At 38.5% G+C, this 18,606-nt stretch overlaps 2 protein-coding genes across 2 annotated transcripts in view; one reads left to right on the top strand and one right to left on the bottom strand.

The window, feature by feature from the left end:
- SEC24A (SEC24 homolog A, COPII coat complex component) overlaps positions 1–18,606 on the bottom strand; it is a 108,484-nt gene that overhangs the window by 73,153 nt on the left and 16,725 nt on the right. The window lies entirely within an intron of this gene.
- Positions 1,076–18,606, top strand: part of SAR1B (secretion associated Ras related GTPase 1B) — a 29,742-nt gene continuing 12,211 nt past the window's right edge. The window contains exons 1-3 of the mRNA XM_072841102.1: positions 1,076–1,216; positions 11,780–11,855; positions 16,701–16,820. Of these exons, the coding sequence (XP_072697203.1) occupies positions 11,798–11,855; positions 16,701–16,820 (178 nt within the window). The 5' untranslated portion in view covers positions 1,076–1,216; positions 11,780–11,797. The remainder of the gene's footprint in view (positions 1,217–11,779; positions 11,856–16,700; positions 16,821–18,606) is intronic.

Here is an 18,606-nt window from a genome sequence, read left to right as displayed (position 1 = left end):
GCCAAGCAAGGAGCCCAATGTGAGGCTCCACCCCAGGACCCTGGGATCATGACCTGAGCTGAAGGCAGATGCTTAACCGAGCCACCCAGATGACCTGAGATTTTTGGGTTTGGTTTTTTTTTTTTTTTTTTTAAGATTTTATTTATTTATTTATTTATTTGAGAGAGAGAGTAGGAGGGGGTGGTTGTGCAAGAGGAATAGAGGGGGAGGGAAAGAATCTCAAGCTGACTCCCGACTAAGCATGAAACCCTCTGTGGGGCTGATCTCAAAACACTGAAATTATGACCTGAGGGGAAATTAAGAGTGGGAAGCAAAATGGACTGAGCCACACAGACATCCCTAGGAGGGAGGTTTTGATGAGAGAGGGCTATCCGTGTTGAAATCTGAAGAGTGGGTATGACATAGATGGAGAGGAGAGGTGTAGAAAATTTGTTCTGGCAGAAGAAATGGCAAATGTGAAGGGAAGACACTAGGATAAGGCATTTCCTGAGGCTGCAGTAGAAAGGGGGAGATTCAGCTTGAGCAAGTTATATAGGTTTTTATTCTATGGAATAACCTATTCCTTAACCCCCAAACAGCTCCTCCTCTGTCCCCATTACCTAGAAACCTGACTTAAAGCAATTTGGAGAGCATCACACTTCCATTCAAGGCACCCAGCTATCCTTATTTAAACACATTTAAGGAAGGTAACATGAATCCATTAGTAAAGAACAGCAGAATCAAGACAGTCTTGTTTAGCTCAAAACCTAGCATCTAACACGTTATCTAGCACATAATTACGTTTTGTAAGTTGTGAATTCAAGAAACAGGTGTACTTTAAAATATATATATTTTTAAATGTAGTATTTTTAAGAAAAGATGTCATGGATAATGTTCCTAAGCTACGGACCCGCGTTTCCTTCTCTGCCCAGGCCCTCGGGCCCCTGCAGGCCTTTGGGGGCGGGGGGCGGGGGCGGACGTGGGGAGACCAGGTCGCGGGAAGGCTGGCTCCAGGCAGCAGACGCGCTCCGCCGGGGCACTGGCGGCGGAACCGCGAGGAGGCGGAACTTTAGGCTCGTGGAACTGTAGCCCTGCGGACCATTGCGAGGGAGGCACACCCCCGGCCCGGAAGTCGCTGACGGGAGCTGGTGCTTCGGCAGCCATCGCGCTTTGCAGTTCGATCTAGGAGGGTGTAGGGCAGACGCCAGGCGAGGAATTGCGACCTCTCCGTTCGCTGGTGAGTGGTAGTCTCTTCCGCCGGTGGCACCGGCAGGCGGCAGCTGTGGGTCCCAGGGAAGGTGTCTGTTTCGGGCCTGAGCCCATCGGGGCCCCTGCTGGTGGCCAGGCGAAAGGGGGTCTCTGTTTTCGTGTCCGGAATCGGGCGGCACTCAAGCGGAACGGGTTCCTTTCCTGCTCTGCGGTGGTCGCGCTCAGAGTCCTCTGGATAGGACACCTGCTTCTGTCAGACGGTGGCATTGCAGGAAAGGACGGGATGACTTTAAGCTGCACACGAGCCCTTCCTTCCCTTCGTCCTCAGTTTACTCACCTGGTCAGGTGAAGGTGAAGGTGCAGGTACAGGGGATCACTGACAGCTCGAGAGCCCGTGACGCGGTGTTTTCGGTTCTCCTCCTTAGTTTGGGGGCAAAGTGAGCTCCCTGACTAGTACGAGTTAGCGTCCGGCCATAGCCCAAGGCCAGCAGAGTGGGGGAACAGATAAACTGTCGGGGGGAAACTAATGATTCATAAATTTTTCCAAGATTTTTGAACAACATAGAAATTTGTTTTGACAACGGCTGAAACTCTGACCTCATTGGCCGAAAGAACCAAACTCATTAGGAACGTAAGGTATTTGGTACATTGGGCAAAACAGTGAGGGAAATTTTTTTTTTTTTTTTTTAAGATTTTATTTAGGGCAGCCCGGGTGGCTCAGCGGTTTAGCGCCGTCTTCAGCCCAGGGCCTGATCCTGGAGTCCTGGGATCGAGTCCCGTGTTGGCTCCCTTCGTGGAGCCTGCTTCTCCCTCTGCCTGTGTCTCTGCCTCTCTCTCTCTCTTTCTCTCTCATAAATAGATAAATAAAATCTTTTAAAAAATTATTTATTTTTTCATGAGAGACACAGAGGCAGTGACCTAGGCAGAGGGAGGAGCAGGCTCCCCGCAGGCAGCCAGATGTGGGACTCGATTCCAGGACCCCGGGATCACGCCCTGAGCCAAAGGCAGACTCTCAACCACTGAGCCACCCAGGTATCCCTGAGGGAATCCTTTTAACTTGAAAAATTAAACCTAGTATTATTTGCATATTCATCTGTCAAGCTCAGTGTTACCCCGTATCTTACTCTAAACAATATCCTAGGTTCAGTGTTAAAATTCCAGTTAAGAGTATGAAAGTAAACATTTACTGACTGTCTCCTTTCTGTGAGGTACTAGCCATTCGCACAACAATCCACTAAGGAAGGTAATGGTATCCTCTCTATTTTACAGGTGAGGAATAAGGAAAAATTACAATTTGTCAATAATTAGTGGTGCAGACATAACACAGAAGCAGGATTTATATTCATTACCAAAATATCTTGAACTTTAAAAAATTAATGTTATAGTTCAATGGCATTTTCTGAGTTTGCAGAAGAGCAATGTTTTGCTTTTATTTTAGAAATGTTAGAGAAGGGGCACCTGGGTGGCTAACTTGGTTAAGCCTCTGTCTTTTGCTCAGGTCCTGATCCTAGGATCCTGGTATCCAGTCCTGCATCAGCAGCCCCCCACCCCAGCCCTGGAACCTGCTTCTCTCTCTCCCTGTCTCCTCCCCCCCTGCTCATGCTCTCTGTTACCCAAATAAATAAAATCTGAAAGAAAAAAAAGAAATTTTAGAGAAGCATTGTTAGTAATTACAAAGATTAGCAGTTGAAAAAAGTACATTTTAACTATCCTTTCCTTGCACTTGAAGCAGGAATTGAGACAAGAGATTAGGCTATCAGAAATGAAAATCACTGCCACATTATTTGAAGCTTATAAATCAGAATTCTGTAGTAATGATTCATTAGTTCTCCACCCTCTTCTTTAAGTATACTTGGTTGATACTCATTTAAATGATTTCTCTGCAAAACATTACTAAGCAAATACCTTTAAAATCACGTGTTTGAAAATATTCTCTTGGAAGTGATGAACCACTAAATTCTTCTCCTGAAACCCAGATTGCACTCTGTTAAATACCTAGAATTTAAATAAAAATTTGAAAAGAAAAAGGAAACTTTCTTTCTCTTGTGTATAGCTTTTAGAACAGTTTCAATTAGGAGTATTTTAAGGGGGCGCCCTGGCTGGCCCAGTTGGTGGGGTATGCTACTCTTGATCTTGGGGTTATGAGTTCAAGGCCCACACTGGGCCTAGAGCATTTTTAGAAAAGTATTTTAAGGATGGAATTTGACACTGCTTATATCTATACATTCATTTTCTTAATTCAGTATAGGCAAATTCAATCCTCAGACTTAAAACTTTATTCATAGTGTTCTTTCCTTTCTCACTCTTAAAAAAATTCTATATATGTCACAGATTTAACCTTTCTTTTTTTTTTTAAACCTTTCAATTGAATGTCACTTTTCCCCAAAAGAAACTTGCGTTTGTACTTTTTGTTGATTAAATGGAACCAAAGGTATAACTCCATTACTATGATTGCTATGCATTCAGTCATAAAAATGTTCTTTTGAGTTTTGTATTTTGTATTCACTGTTTCAAAACTTTAAGGGCTGTAGAAAGAAAATCTAACAGTTCTACTGAAGAGTATTTATAAGGCAGAATTGTCTTGAAACATTCAACATTGTTACTCTCCATCCTTAGTAATGCACAGGGCCTTGCTGAAATTTTATAAAACATGGTCAAGCAGAGCTTGGCATTGTATTTCTAGTACTATTCGAATTTTATATAAATAAAGTTTGGGGTTTGAATTTCAATTTAGTTGGAATGCCACCTTATATTGTGTAGTATTCAAAATGTCTTCAGGTACATTATCATAATTGATCAATCTTAAAACTGTGAGGCCGATAGTATTCCCATTATAAGTAAGAAGAAATTGGAGCTCAGAAAGATTAGTTTTCCCAGAGTAATAGTACCTCAAAAGATGCATATTAAATCCAGATTTTCATTTTTTTAAGGTTTTTTATTTTCACTTTTTTAAAAGATTATATTTATTTATTCATGAGAGACACAAAGAGAGAGGCAAAGACATAGAGGGAGAAGCAGGCTCCACGCAGGGAGCCCCATGCAGAACTCGATCCTAGGTCCTGAGATCACCACCCGAGCTGAAGGCAGACGCTCTGCCACTGAGCTACCCAGGCATCCCTAAATCCAAATTTTTTTTTTTTAAGATTTTATTTATTTATTCATGAGACACAGAGAGGCAGAGAGAGAAGCAGTCTCCGTGCACGGAGCCCGATGTGGGACTTGGTCCCGAATCCTGGGATCACTCCCTGAGCCAAAGGCAGATACTCAACCGCTGAGCCACCCAGGCGTCCCTAGATCGAGATTTTTAAATTCTTAGGATAAGTACTTACTTTCCCCATAGCTCTACCACCCTTTGCTTCCTGAAGTTAATAATGTATTATTTCTACAGTGCTACTCTGGTATTATATTTGCCTTTTTAGGTTATTGGAGCTTTTATTTTTATTTATATTTTAATAATAGCTTTCTTGAAAGATAGTTCACATTTCATAAAATTTATCCTCTTAAAGTATACAATTCAGTGTTTTTGGTATATTCACAATGTTATGCAACCATCACCACTTTCTATTCCAGAACATTTTCGTCACCCAGAAAGAAACCCAGTACCTATTAGAAGTCACTCCCAGTTCCCCTTACCTCCCGTGTCTGACAACCACTAACTGACAACTTACATGTTCAGGACATTTCATGTAATGGAATTTCATATAAACTTAAACTTTCATTTGAAAGTTTAATGGAAGAAGACTTTAAGAAGTTATTTGTCATCTGAGAGGTTCTGCTCCATTATAATCTTTTGTACTGATTTTCATGTTACAGGAGTAGATCACTTTTCTAATCTGCATAGGCACTTTTCCTGTTTGTTGTTCATGCAATAAATAAATCTGCTGACGTGTATATGTTTCCTTATTCTTGACCTTTGCTTTTCACATGTCTAATAGTGTATTCATGATGTTGTGTAACCTGTTCTCAGGGCTCGGATATCTGTTTGTGGCTATGTAACTTTTATTCTTAGTTGGGCATTTTTACTTCTACATTAAAATGATTAATGCTTCCCACCTTGTTTTAAGATTCTTAGAAACCATGGCTTTATAGAAATATAAATATCTCATTATATTCTAAATAAAGTTTCTCTGTATATGTTATTGAATTATTTTTCTAGGGACAAATTTTATAACAGCAAATGTGGACATCTTTATGCAAAAAATCTTTTTTTCTTCAAGGCTCACCCATTCCACTCCTTCAGTCTCACAGCTCTCACCTCCTAAAAATCATCTTCAGTGAGGACTTTTTTTTTTTAAGTAAATTCTATCCCCAATGTGAGATTCAAACTTATAACTCCGAGATCAAGAATCACATTCTCCCCTGAATAAACCAGCTAGGTACCCTTCCAATGAGGACTTTGTCACTTGATTCAGTGTTGCTTCCTCTAGCCCTCCATTCTTCTAGGTAATTCTGCTGTCAACTTGGACAGTAGACCATATAGCCTGGCTTCCCCTTTCACTCCAGTTTCCTTCAGCTCTCTGTGCCAGACCCAGGCCTTGGAATTGTCACTACCCAGACCTGATCCTCTTGAATTTTTGAACCTTACATTCTCCAGTTTGCTGACACAATTCTGCTCGCCTTTCACTTTTCTATGACTGTCTATAGTTGCTTTTCAATAAGATTTTTCCCCCTATTCTCTTCTGTGAGAAGCCTACCTTTGCTCCCCAGTTTATCCCCACATACTAGCTGCCTTTATACCTTTTTTACACAGCCTGAATTTTTGATCAAATCACTTCAGCCTCTCACTAGTACTCTCAAATTCCTGTTCCCCTTGTCTTTTTTCATTCCTAATCCCTATTCATTCCATGTGCTGTGAAGCAGATCCTCCCTGGGAGGTGAGGGTGGCAGGGAGAAGGGGAGGTTGGAAATCCATGCAGTGCAGATGGGCAGTGCTATGAATGTTTTTCAGCCCTAGCCAAGCACTTGCCTCTTTTTAGCAGTCTTTTAACTTGATCTTTTCCCCACAATAGCTATAGCTATTCAGATCCTCACTCTGCTCCTCCGAAAATTCTCTATACCCCTTCTTCACTTCTAGAGTCTGATTCCTGATACCTCCACTGTACATTCCCCTGACCTCCTTCGTTCCATTCTTAGAGGAGATGTTCTCAGCCCTGGCTTCTCTTGAGACTTTCCCCCTTTTGCTTAATTCCTTCCTTCCCTTTCTTTCTCATCTTTAACCTCTCCGTTTCCGCTAGCTCCTTCTTACCAACATATTTAGCCTTCCTTAGGAAGAAAATCCCCTCCATCATACCATTTCAGACTCTTTGAAAGAGGAATCTTGCCTTACTATCTCCACCTATTGACCTTCTGTCCTATTCACTTCTCCATAATAATAGCAACCAGGTATTAAGTACTTATTTTGTGCATTTTATCTCATTTAATCTTTATAACACCCTGAGAGAGTTTGCTAAAGAAACTAGCTTGTTCCAAGGTCACATAGTTAATGACTCCTCAAGACCTAGCTCTGCTGTGCTTTAAGTAGTACTGGCTTTAGTCTCTCCTGGACTACTGCTCTGCTGTGGGCTGCTCATGCTCTCAGCAGTTATCTCCTTGTCACTAAGCAAGCTGTGACAACTCTGCAGTAGTACTTGATGGAGAACTTCTTTCCACTTTGCCACTGTCTCTTCTAGTTTTTTTTTTTTTTTTTTTTTTTTTTGATTTGAGGGAGAGCACAAGTGGATGGAAGGGCAGAAAGGGAGAAGCAAACTCCTTGCTGAGCAGGGAGCCTGATACGGGGATTGATCCAAGGACCCCGGGATTATGACCTAAACTGAAGGAAGACACTTAACCAACAGAGCCACACAAATGCCCCTCTTCTAATTCTTCTATCCTTGCTGGGTTCTGTTGGTTCTCCCACCCTTCTGTGTCCTTTAACAACCATCTCAAGTGAAAACTCCTTTCTTCCATACCATTTGACTGGTGCTTAAAGCAGGAGGCCTTTAGGCAGAGTTGGTGGCAGAAATTCTGATGTTGGTTGGGAAGGAGAATGGACAGAGATTGTAAGGTGGTAATGTATAGGTCACCAGTAGTGAATGGCAAGTGGTTTACTTTGAACCAGGGAAAGCTACAAGTGGAAAAGATTTAAGCTCATAAAGGGGCCAGAGGTACACAGTGGAAGTTCTGGAATACTAGACCAGGAATTGGAATCATTTCTCAGCTCCCTTGGCTCTATCCACAGGTATAGGGTGGCCATATAATGTCACACCTAATCAGCATGCTTTCAAGAGTGAAAGGAAGCACTATTAATAATTGTACTGAAATAACTTTGCTGAGACCATCCCCAGCAGGCCAGGAGTTATAGTCACCCTGACTATGCAACAAGTCAACTCTAGATGACATTTTCATGAAACCACTCTGAAGAGGGTCTACAGACTGGTACAAACAAAATTTGAGGTTAAGATGTTGGGGAATGTGATTTAAGGTTCTTCATTAAGTAGCTCCTATAGGAATTAAAGAAAGCTTGAGACTGCAGAAATTGATAGAGCTGGGGAATAACTAACTGGATGTGGGATGTGAGAGAGAAGGAGGAATTACATGTCAGAGTTATAAGCTGGAGTGATTCAAAAAATAGTATGTAACCATTTAAACAAATTTAAGGGCAGCCCAGGTGGCTCAGCGGTTTAGCGCCGTCTTCAGCCCAGGGCCTGATCCTGGAGACCCAGGATCGAGTCCCATGTCAGGCTCCCTGCATGGAGCCTGCTTCTCCGTCTGCCTGTGTCTCTGCCTCTCTCTCTCTCTCTCTCTCTCTCTCTCTGTCTCTCTGTCTCTCTTGAATAAATAAATAAAACCTTTAAAAAATTAAAAAAATAAAAATAAACAAATGTAAGCCTTTAAAACTGTTTGTTATAAAGTTACTACAATGTAAGAGAAAGGGAATGGACCTGGAAGTCAGAAAGACTCAAGTTTGAATTTAGATGTGCCAATAACTAATGCTTCAGTTTTAGTTACTTTAACTTCAGTTCCTTTTGTAAAATGGGAACAGTAATGTATTTATTTACTTTGGGGCCCAGTCAGTAAAGCATGTGATTCAGTAGAGCCACTAAAGCACTCAACTCTTGATTTCAGGACCCACAATGGGCATGGAGCCTACTTAGAAAAAAATTAATAATAAGGTATTCACTTTGAAAGGTTGTTTGGGGGTACCTGGGTGGCTCAAATGGTTAAGCATCTACCTTCTGCTCAGATCGTGATCTCAGGGTCCTGAGATCAGGCCCCACATTGGGCTGCCTGCTCAGTGGAGAGTCTCCTCCCTCCTCATCTGCCCCTCTCTCCACTCATGCTCTTATCTTTCTCTGAAATAAATGAAATCTTTTTAATTCTTTTTTTTTTTTTTTTTTTTTTTTTTTATTTACTCATGAGAGACATACAAAGAGAGAGAGAGAGAGAGGCAGAGACACAGGCAGAGGGAGAAGCAGGCTCCATGCAGGGAGCCTGACGTGGGACTCGATGGCGGACCTCCAGGATCACACCCTGGGCTCAGGGCGGCGCTAAACCGCTGAGCTACCCGGCTGCCCAATAAAATATTTTTAAAAAAAGAAAGAAAGGTTGTTAGTGTGTTTAGTGTGACATACACAAAGTACCTAGTCATGTAGGCTACATGGTAGAAGAAATAACAGCAGCTAACATCGAATGCTTCCTCCATGTCAGATGTTAAGTGTTTTGTCTAGTAATGGATTTAATCTTCACAGCCATCTCAGGGAGCTACTGTTATCCCCAGTTTACAGGTAAGGAAATTGAAGTAATTTGCCTAAGGTAGATAATAAGTGGTAAAGTCCTGGTTCCATAGCTCTTGTTTTCAACCTCTTGACAAATCATAATGCTCATAGGGGTAGATGCTAATTTTTGCTTTATTAAATCAAAAGACTGATTCATTATTGTTTCTTATGTCTATATGTTATAGGTAGCAAGCATGAAGACCAAACGCCTAAATTTAGTCTCAGATTGGTTTTTCATTCTGACTCATTGCCTCCCTTGTGAGCACCTGTGGACTGACTCGAAGTTTGCAGTCCCTTAAACTGTCCCATCATTTCACAGTACCTGACTTTTTGCTGTCCCCACTTAGTTTCACACCTCTGCACAAAGTACAACAGCTACTTAGCAAACTCTTATTGAATCTTCAAGATTCAGGCTGAACATCATCCAAAAAATGTTTCCTTAGCTACAGTTTGTTGCCTCTGTAGAACTGTGGTAATGGACTCTGGATGTAGAGACAAGGAAGTCTGTTTTTCTCTTTTTCTATACAGAGCATAATGTACATTTGTGAGCATACCATCCCCCTTCCTACTGCTTTACTTCTTCTTATTCTGATTTCATGCTGTTATGATCATTAATCCCCTAATAGCTTCTGATTTACAACATGAGTAGTTCTTTTTCTTTGTGTTTGTATAAGTTTTGAAATTCTAATTCTTTTTTTTTTTTGAAATTCTAATTCTATAGGGTAAGTTATTACCATCCTAGATAATATCATCATACTCAGTTTTTTTTTTATCATACTCCGTTTTAACATTTTTGTTGAATTACATTTGTGTAGCTAACTTACTCCTAGACTATAACCTTTTCAAGAGAAAGAGCCATGTTTATCATCAATGTTTTAATCCCCTATGGTGTCTAGCTCAGGACCTTGGACATAATATGAACTTGGTAATCATTATTGAATTAAGTAAAATGTCTCAGTATACCAGTACTTTATTTGATTATCTACAGTAAAAATTATGATTCTCTTTGAAAAACCTGTATCTTACCTAAAAATCTTCAGAAAAGCCACTTGTATATATTTTCTGTGACTACATGTTTCAATTTCTACATGACCTAGAATAATAATAGAATGAGTTATAATTTTCAACTTAAGTAAAATAAGAACTTCTGAGGTACTGGATTCTTCCATATACATGTGTCTCTTCTAGTTCTCATTCTTGTGATACTAACACATGAAACTTCATAATTTGTGAGTCATTCTCAGTCAGGAATGGACTGGTTCCAAGAGCAAAATTTTGCTCTTGCTAGTTCATGTAAGGGGATGGAAGAGAGGTGAGGCTATTGCCTGGATCCAGGGAATCCCCTAGTAAATACTTCTAAGCCTCCTAAAACTGCAGGTAGGTTGTCTCTTTTGTTTCTCAGTCTCAAGGCAATGTAATCTCTTAACACCTTATCCTCTAGCAATTCTGAGTTTGGTGGGCCTGTCTGGATCAAAATTGGCAGCCCCCTGACAGAGAGGTGGTTAAAGAAAGCAGTGTTGTATGTCACACTTTGTCTAAAGAATGTCAAAGAGAGAAGAACCTCTGAAATTGTTTGGACTTGTTTAGGCTCAATTTTTGGGCCTGGGTTCTATTTAGCTCTAGAAAATGAACTTTGTTGATCTGAAAGTGTATTTTTGTATATGTGATTTTTCATTTCTCGAGGATTTTTTCCCTCTTTTTTCCATATTAGCTTTATTAGTTATCAAGCACATATCAAGTAAATGCTAAACTGAATTATACTCTGCATTTTCTACTGTGATTTAAGAAAAATGGTTTTTAACATTCAGTAATATAGTTAAAATTTGAAAAAGGTCCAGAAAGTTTACAAACCCAGAAATTTACCTGGTACCATTTTGCTACAAAAGACCAAAAGTAACAGAAAGAAACAGAAAAGGTTTTTACTCCACATAGGTATAATTAGACCCAGAAACTTACTTCATTATCATAAACTTCTTTTTACAGCTCTTTGCACTTCTTCCCCTATTCTAAGGTTTTGGTAAATCTGTTATAGGTTGATCACATAGATTTCATTTAACTTACTGTTGAATACAGATTATTTCCAAAATTTTTCCTACATAATGCTTTGAATAACATCTTTATACATAACAATGTCCCTATTTAGGAGAATTTCTAAAAGTAGATTCTTGGGGGCCACCCGACTCCTCATCTCAGCTCAGGCATGGATCTCAGGGTTGTGAGTTAAAGCCCCACATTAGGCTCCACAGTGGGCGTGGAGCTTACGTAAAATTAATTAATTAACTTAAAAGTAAAATTCTTGGGTCAAACAGTATAACTAACATGTTACTGCTGAATTAATTGTTAAAAAGATTTGTACCAATTTATACTGCCACTAACTGCTTCTCTTACCACATCTTTTCCAGTTCTGGCTGTTACAATTAATTTTCGTGTTTGCTACTCTGACTGGCAAAGAATGGTCTCTAGTTCCTTTTTTTTTTTTTTTTTAATTAAAAAAATTATTTTAGTTTGTTTTCTTAAAAATGGAAAGAGATCTTTTACTTTTTTGTCTTTCTTTTCTTTTTTTATGTAAGCTCCACACCCAACATGAGGATTGAACTCAGAACCCTAAGGTCAAGAGTCACATCTTCTACCAACCAAGCCAGCCAGGCACCCCACTAGTTTGTATTTTAATGGCATTTTGTTTTTTATGCATCAATCTATGTCCGATTAGAACACCCTGGTTAAAAATGGCTAACTACTTATAGTAAGGTTGTTGTAGGATTTTTTACTCAGAGTTCATGTTTAATATTGTAGGTGTTTAATGTTGACTACTGAATTCAAAACTCTTTCTTTTCCAGACCCTGTAAGATTTGGATATGTCCTTCATATTTGACTGGATTTACAGTGGTTTCAGCAGTGTTCTACAGTTTTTAGGTAATGTTGGCCCTTTTTTCTCTACTGTTATCCCATTTATTCCTACTTAAATAAAAGTGCTTATTTGTCTGAAGCTTCTTTATATAGAACCCAGTAGTTGCAAATGTGGGCTTTGAAATCATACAAATGAAAAAGAAAAAAAAAAAAAGAAATCATACAAATGTGTTCAGTTACTCGTTGTATCCCTTTTAATTATGTAATCTTGGGTACATTACTTTCTCCGCCTTAGCTTTGTTTCCTTATCTGTAAATTAAAAATAATTCCTACACCTTAAGGTTGTTGATAGGAATATTATTTACAGGAATAGCTACCTTTGATTAGCCAGTTTACCTAAGTGCTTTTAGATACTTTATCTCATTTAATCCTCGCAGGATTCTCTGCACTATTTTTGTTATTATAAAACGCACTTCCATAAAGTGCCTTGCATATCATAACTGGCAGCATATCATCTTCTTTTTTTTTTTTTTTAAAGATTTTATTTATTCATGAGAGAGAGAGAGAGAGAGGCAGAGACACGGAGACACAGGCAGAGGGAGAAACAGGCTCCATGCAGGGAGCCTGATGTGGGACTCGATCCCAGGTCTCCAGGATCACAGCCTGGGCTGAAGGCGGCACTAAACCGCTGAGCCACCCCGGCTGCCCAGCATATCATCTTCTAAATGAGACTTGTATACCCAGCAATTCTGACTAGAGATTTTCCTCTCTTTATAGATTTTGTTTTCTTTATAGATTTTAAAAAGGAAAAATCTTAGCATCTCATTCTCTTAACACTCTTCTCACATTTTCCAATGAAACAAGCTTTTGATTAACTTTTATGTTACAACGTACACAATTTTATTATTGTAGTAATTAATGAAGATATTTCCAGTCTCCTATTTTCAAATCATGCCCTAAGTTTAGTCTCCATGTAATCATCATCTTGAACTAGAACAAAGAGAAGCATTTCATATAATTACAGAGTTGTCAACATAATTCCTAACTGGCCACAACCATACTAAGGAATTATTATCTCCTATATAAATAGTTCTTTTTCCACAACATCTTAACAAAGGAAATAAATTTTGCTTGGAAAATACACATTTTGTTTGATTACTACATATTAAAAGGATAAAAATGTAAGATCAAATTTTGTCGATCTATTTTTATATCTTATTTGGACCTCAATGTTTGCACATTTTTTAAAAAACAAGGTTTCTTTTTTTTCCTTTTTAAAATTCCTCACATTTTTTTTTATTTATTTATTTTTTAAATATTTTATTTATTTATGATAGACATAGAGAGAGAGGCAGAGACTCTCTCTCTCTGTATGTGTGTCTATCAAAAATTCCTCACATTTTATACTGTCACTCTACCACGGGTCAAATATCAGATCTCTCTACACTACCTCCTCAAGAATTCTTTAATATTTTTATCAGACCAGGGACACCTGGGTGGCTCAGCGGTTTAGCACCTGCCTTTGGCCCAGGGCGTGATCCTGGAGTCCCAGGTTTGAGTCCCACATCGGGCTCTCTCATGAATAAATAAATAAATAAAATCTTTAAAATATATATATTTTTTAATCAGATCGAGATATTTTGTTACATATTTGCAACAATTGAGTCAGAAATAAACATTTTCAATTTCATTATACTGGGATAACCTTAGTTGTAACAAGTTGGTATCTATATCTCAGTTTATAGAAATACTAATCTATGCTAAACTATGTTGAAAGAGCAAAATAAATTGCCGCCTAAGCAGGAGCAAAAGGTTAATAGGACTAATACTAGGAGGCAGTGTAGAGAAATGAAATAAACCAAAGCTTTGGCATCAGGCATGGTTTTAAATCTCAGATCTAACTTCAGCATTTGAGCAAGTTTAACTCTGAGCCTTTGTTTCCATCTGTAAAAAAGAAGATAATAATGTTTACTTCAAAGAATTATTTTCAAGATTAAATAATGTGTAGCAGTTTGCTTAACAGTGCCTATCACAAAATAAGAATTTAGTCCAACTCACTTGAAAGATTAAAGTTTAAACGTTCTAGGTGTTCCTTTTGGAATCTTATCTAGTGCACTTTTACTACTTAAAAGGATAACAAGATTGATTGTGATTGCACTGGTTGAAAACAATCTGTGTAGAAACGTTTTAAGAAATAGAAATGTCAGGGCACCTGGATGGCTCAGTCAGTTAAGTGTCTGCCTTCAGCTCAGGTCATAATTGCAGGGTCCTAGGATTGAACCCCACATGTAGCCACCTACTTAGCAGGGAGCATGCTTTTCCCTCTCCCTCTGCTGCTCCCCCTGGTTGTGCTCTTTCTCTCTCAAATAAATAAATAAAATCTTAAAAAGAAATGTATAAAAAATTATTAGTCACAATTCATGATTAAATAAGAAATGTAGTATCCCAGCTCAAGGAAATATGGAAAACAATCCTGCCCTTAGGATCAAAACTCTTGGTCACTGGGTGATCAAAAGATTAGGACATCCTACAATTTACTTCTTAAGGTTCAATGTGGATAAAGAATTAGGTTTTATTTTGGCATGAACTTATTAAAAAATAGGTAGCCTGAATTACAACACCTAAAATCTTTAAAAGTTCATTCATTGATTGAGTAAATATATTTTGGGCTTGCTATTATGTCCCAGTCCTCATGTAATTCCATGGGTGTTGACAATTAAACACATGAAACATAAAGTTCAGTATTACCACATACCTTTTTTTTTTTTTTTTAAGATTTTATTTATTTATTCATGAGAGGCACAGACAGAGAGAGGCAGAGACACAGGCAGAGGGAAAAGCAGTCTTCATGCTGGGAACCCGACATGGGACTTGATCCTGGGTCTCCAGGATTACACCCTGGGCTGAAGGCGGCGCTAAACCACTGAGCCACCCAGGTTGCCCTCACATACCTCTTAGAATTTTCAAAAGCTAGGGCAGCCCGGGTGGCTCAGCGGTTTAGTGCCGCCTTCAGCCCAGGGCATGATCCTGGAGACCCGGGATCGAGTCCCACGTCGGGCTCCCTGCATGGAGCCTGCTTCTCCCTCTCCCTCTGCCTCTCTCTCTCATTCTCTCTCTCTCTCTCTGTGTATGTCTCATGAATAAATAAAGTTAAAAAAAAAAAAAGAATTTTCAAAAGCTAGATGTTGACAACACCAGAAACTGACAAGGATGTGGAGCAGCAGAATGTTCATTCACTGCTGGGAATGCAAAATGGTACAGACACTTTGGAAGATTGGGGGATTTTTTACAAAACTAGACATACTCTCACCATATAATCCAGCAGGTGTGCTCCTTGGTAGGTCCACACATGAACCTGCATATTGATGTTTTATAGCAGCTTCATTTATAATTGACAAAACTTGGAAGGAACCAAGATATCCTTCAGTAGGTGAATGGATAAATAAACTGGTTCATCCAGACAGTGGAGCATTACTTAACACTAAAAAGAAATGAGCTATCAAGCCATGAAAAGACATGGAGGAAGCTTAAATGCATATTACTAAGTGAAAGAAGCCAATCTTACAAGGCTACATACTGTCTGATTACAACTATATGACATTCTGACAAGGCAAAAAGGCAGAAATATGGAGACAGTAAAAAGATGAGTGGATGCTGGGGAGTGGGGACAGGGTGGGAAGAATAGGCGGAGCATACAGGATTTTTAGGGCAATGAAAATACTTTGTATGATAATTATAATGATGGATTTATGTCCTTATATGTGTGTCAAAATACAGAATATACAAACCAAGTGAGCCTTAAGGTAACTGAGCGATTATGATGTATCAGTGTAGATTCATTGCTGGTTAAAAATGTACCATTTTTGTGAGTGATGTTGATAAGGGGGAGGCTATATATGTGTGGGGACAAGAGGTATTTTGGAAATCTCTGTACCATCCTGTCAGTTTTGTTGTAAACCTAAAACTGCTCTGAAAAAAAGCCTTTAAAAAGAAAATAGGGATGCCTGGGTGGCTAGTGGTTGAGTGTCTGCCTTCGACTCAGGGTGTTATCCCAGGGTCCTGGGATCGAGTCCTGCATCAGGCTCCTCTTGAGGAGCCTGCTTCTCCCTCTGCCTGTGTCTCTGCCTCTCTCTTTCTGTGTCTCTCATGAATAAATAAAATCTTTAAAAAAATAAAATAAAGCTCAACTTGGAATTTCACAGGAAATTCCAAACTACTATATTGGTCAGTGTTCTTTTTTTCTGTCACTTCCTGTACCAGTACTTGCTTGATACATCCAAAATTATGTGCTTGGTTTCTTTGTTGCTGCTTTAGTTTTATGCAATCCCGTGAATAGTTTAACTGTATTCTCAGGGAAATTTGACAATGACCTAAGCATTTTATTGAAAAAACTCACTATGATTTTTATTGTCAAAACTGCTTAATTTATTTTTTGCCTATGGAAAATCTCCTTAATTTTCCTTTTGGTCTAGCTTCATAAATACATGAGGTCAAGTATTTTATCAGTGTTTCTCTAGTAGAGGACATTGATATTTATCCCTAAATTGTAAAGGGAATCAGCATTGTGGTTTTGCAGACAAGTTTAGGTAACACATTTAGTGACTGGGACGAAATTTAGTTTTAAAATGATGTAAAAAAAAAAAAAAAGATAAAAAAATAAAACGATGTGAATTAGCAAATCATGATATAGAATAACTCTTCAAAACTAAAACTAGAATAGAAATCCAGACTTTTTCAAGCAATTTATAAAATCTTAAAGTTCAAAAGGTGTTTCTTTATTAAAAAATCTAGAATAATTAGGAAAGGTATCTAAATATCTAACTGTAAATGTTAAGTTATTCTTTTATTCAAAGTCTTTTGTTTGGATAATCTCTGTCAGAATTTTGACTAATCATAGCTCTTACTCTACAGGATTATATAAGAAAACTGGTAAATTGGTATTTCTTGGATTGGATAATGCAGGAAAAACAACATTGCTACACATGCTAAAAGATGACAGACTTGGACAACATGTCCCCACGTTACATCCCAGTAAGTATATTCCCACATACAACATATTACATTATCAAGTGATACCACTTCATAGGCACTAACCAAAAACTTTTTGTTTTTTGGTGGGGTTTTTTGGTGAATAAATTATGATTTGACCTAGTCTTCAAATACTATAATAAATCATAGCTGATACACTCTACTCCCTGGGAGTATATATAGATCTTGAAATAATACTCCTATCTTATCAATTAGTACACCCTTCTCCAGCTAGAGGAATTAAAGTTACTGTCTCAGGGATTATAACATGATTGAGGTCTATCCAACCAAATACTGCTTAGGCTATAAATAGTTACCATTACCTTGTTCAGATAACTTCAGTTTCTTTCAGGTTTTAAAAGTGTACTTTTAATCTTTATTCAGTGGACAGGTTATATAGTCTTACACTTTGCTGGTAACTCTCAATTTATTAACCAGTTATTTTCTACTCAGAGAAACCTCAACAGTATCTGATATAAAGACTGTAGAATAATTCCAAAAAAAAAACAGGGCACATACTGATACATTTATAGAAAGCTTTAGAACAATTTGAAAGATAATTTACTGTGGTTTCTTTAAGAAAGACTACCTGAGGGGATCCCTGGGTGGCTCAGCAGTTTAGCACCTGCCTTTGGCCCAGGGCATGATCCTGGAGTCCCGGGATCGAGGGGGACTCCCTGCATGGAGCCTGCTTCTCCCTCTGCCTGTATTTCTCTCTCTGTGTGTGTCTCTCATGAATAAATAAAAATCTTAAAAAAAAAAAAAAAGAAAAAAAAAGAAAAAGAAAGACTACCTGAAAGACATTAATACTTAATATTGACTCTGTAACTCACTTAATACATACCATCCAGTATATAAAGTTATGTCATAATACTGTTCAAAAAAGTAAATGTTAAAGTGACAAAATTATTAGAACAGAAGCCTAACTTATAAATACCTGTGATAAATACCTGTAACCTTACTTTCACTTGCAAAGACTATGAATCAAGTAGACTTAAAGTTCTGTTTTGTTTTTTAATTATATATTTTTAGGCATAGAGTTTAAAAACAAGTTAATCCACAAATTTTTTTTTTAATATTTTTTATTTATTTATTTATGATAGTCACACACAGAGAGAGAGAGAGAGAGAGAGGCAGAGGGAGAAGCAGGCTCCATGCACCGGGAGCCCGACGTGGGATTTGATCCCGAGTCTCCAGGATCGCGCCCTGGGCCAAAGGCAGGCGCCAAACCGCTGCGCCACCCAGGGATCCCTAATCCACAAATTAACTGTGAAAAAATGACTGTGGCCTTAATAATGAGTGTAAAATTGAGCACTGGATCAAAAAGTAGATAATATGATAGTTATTTAATTCACTAAATATTCAGAGAACAGGGAAGGAGAACAACAAAAACCATGTATCATTTTATTGATAGAGCTCTTAGTGAAGTTGGAAAGGGAAGATTTCATAAAATTGATAAAAAAAATTTTTTTTATATTAGGAGAAGAATAGGGCTTGGCAAATAAGATTCTGATACAAGAACAATACTATTAAAAATGATCATGGTGAAGTTGAGTATATAAATTGTGTGCCTAAACAATTGGAAGAAACAAGTGGTATTATATTAGGTGTAATCAATTTAAAAACATTTTTTAGGGGTGCCTGGGTGGCTTAGCCTGTTAAGTGGCTGCGTTTGGCTCAGGTCATGATCCCAGAGTCCTGGAATCAAGCCCCACATTGGCTCCCTGCTCAGTGGAGAGTCTGCTTCTCCCTCTTTCTCTGCCGCTCACTCTTTCTCTCAAATAAATAA

This window comes from Canis lupus, chromosome 10 (genome assembly GCF_048164855.1).
Source record: "Canis lupus baileyi chromosome 10, mCanLup2.hap1, whole genome shotgun sequence".
In the NCBI taxonomy this organism is placed as follows: domain Eukaryota; kingdom Metazoa; phylum Chordata; class Mammalia; order Carnivora; family Canidae; genus Canis; species Canis lupus.
This window is presented reverse-complemented; position numbering and strand designations above follow the sequence as displayed.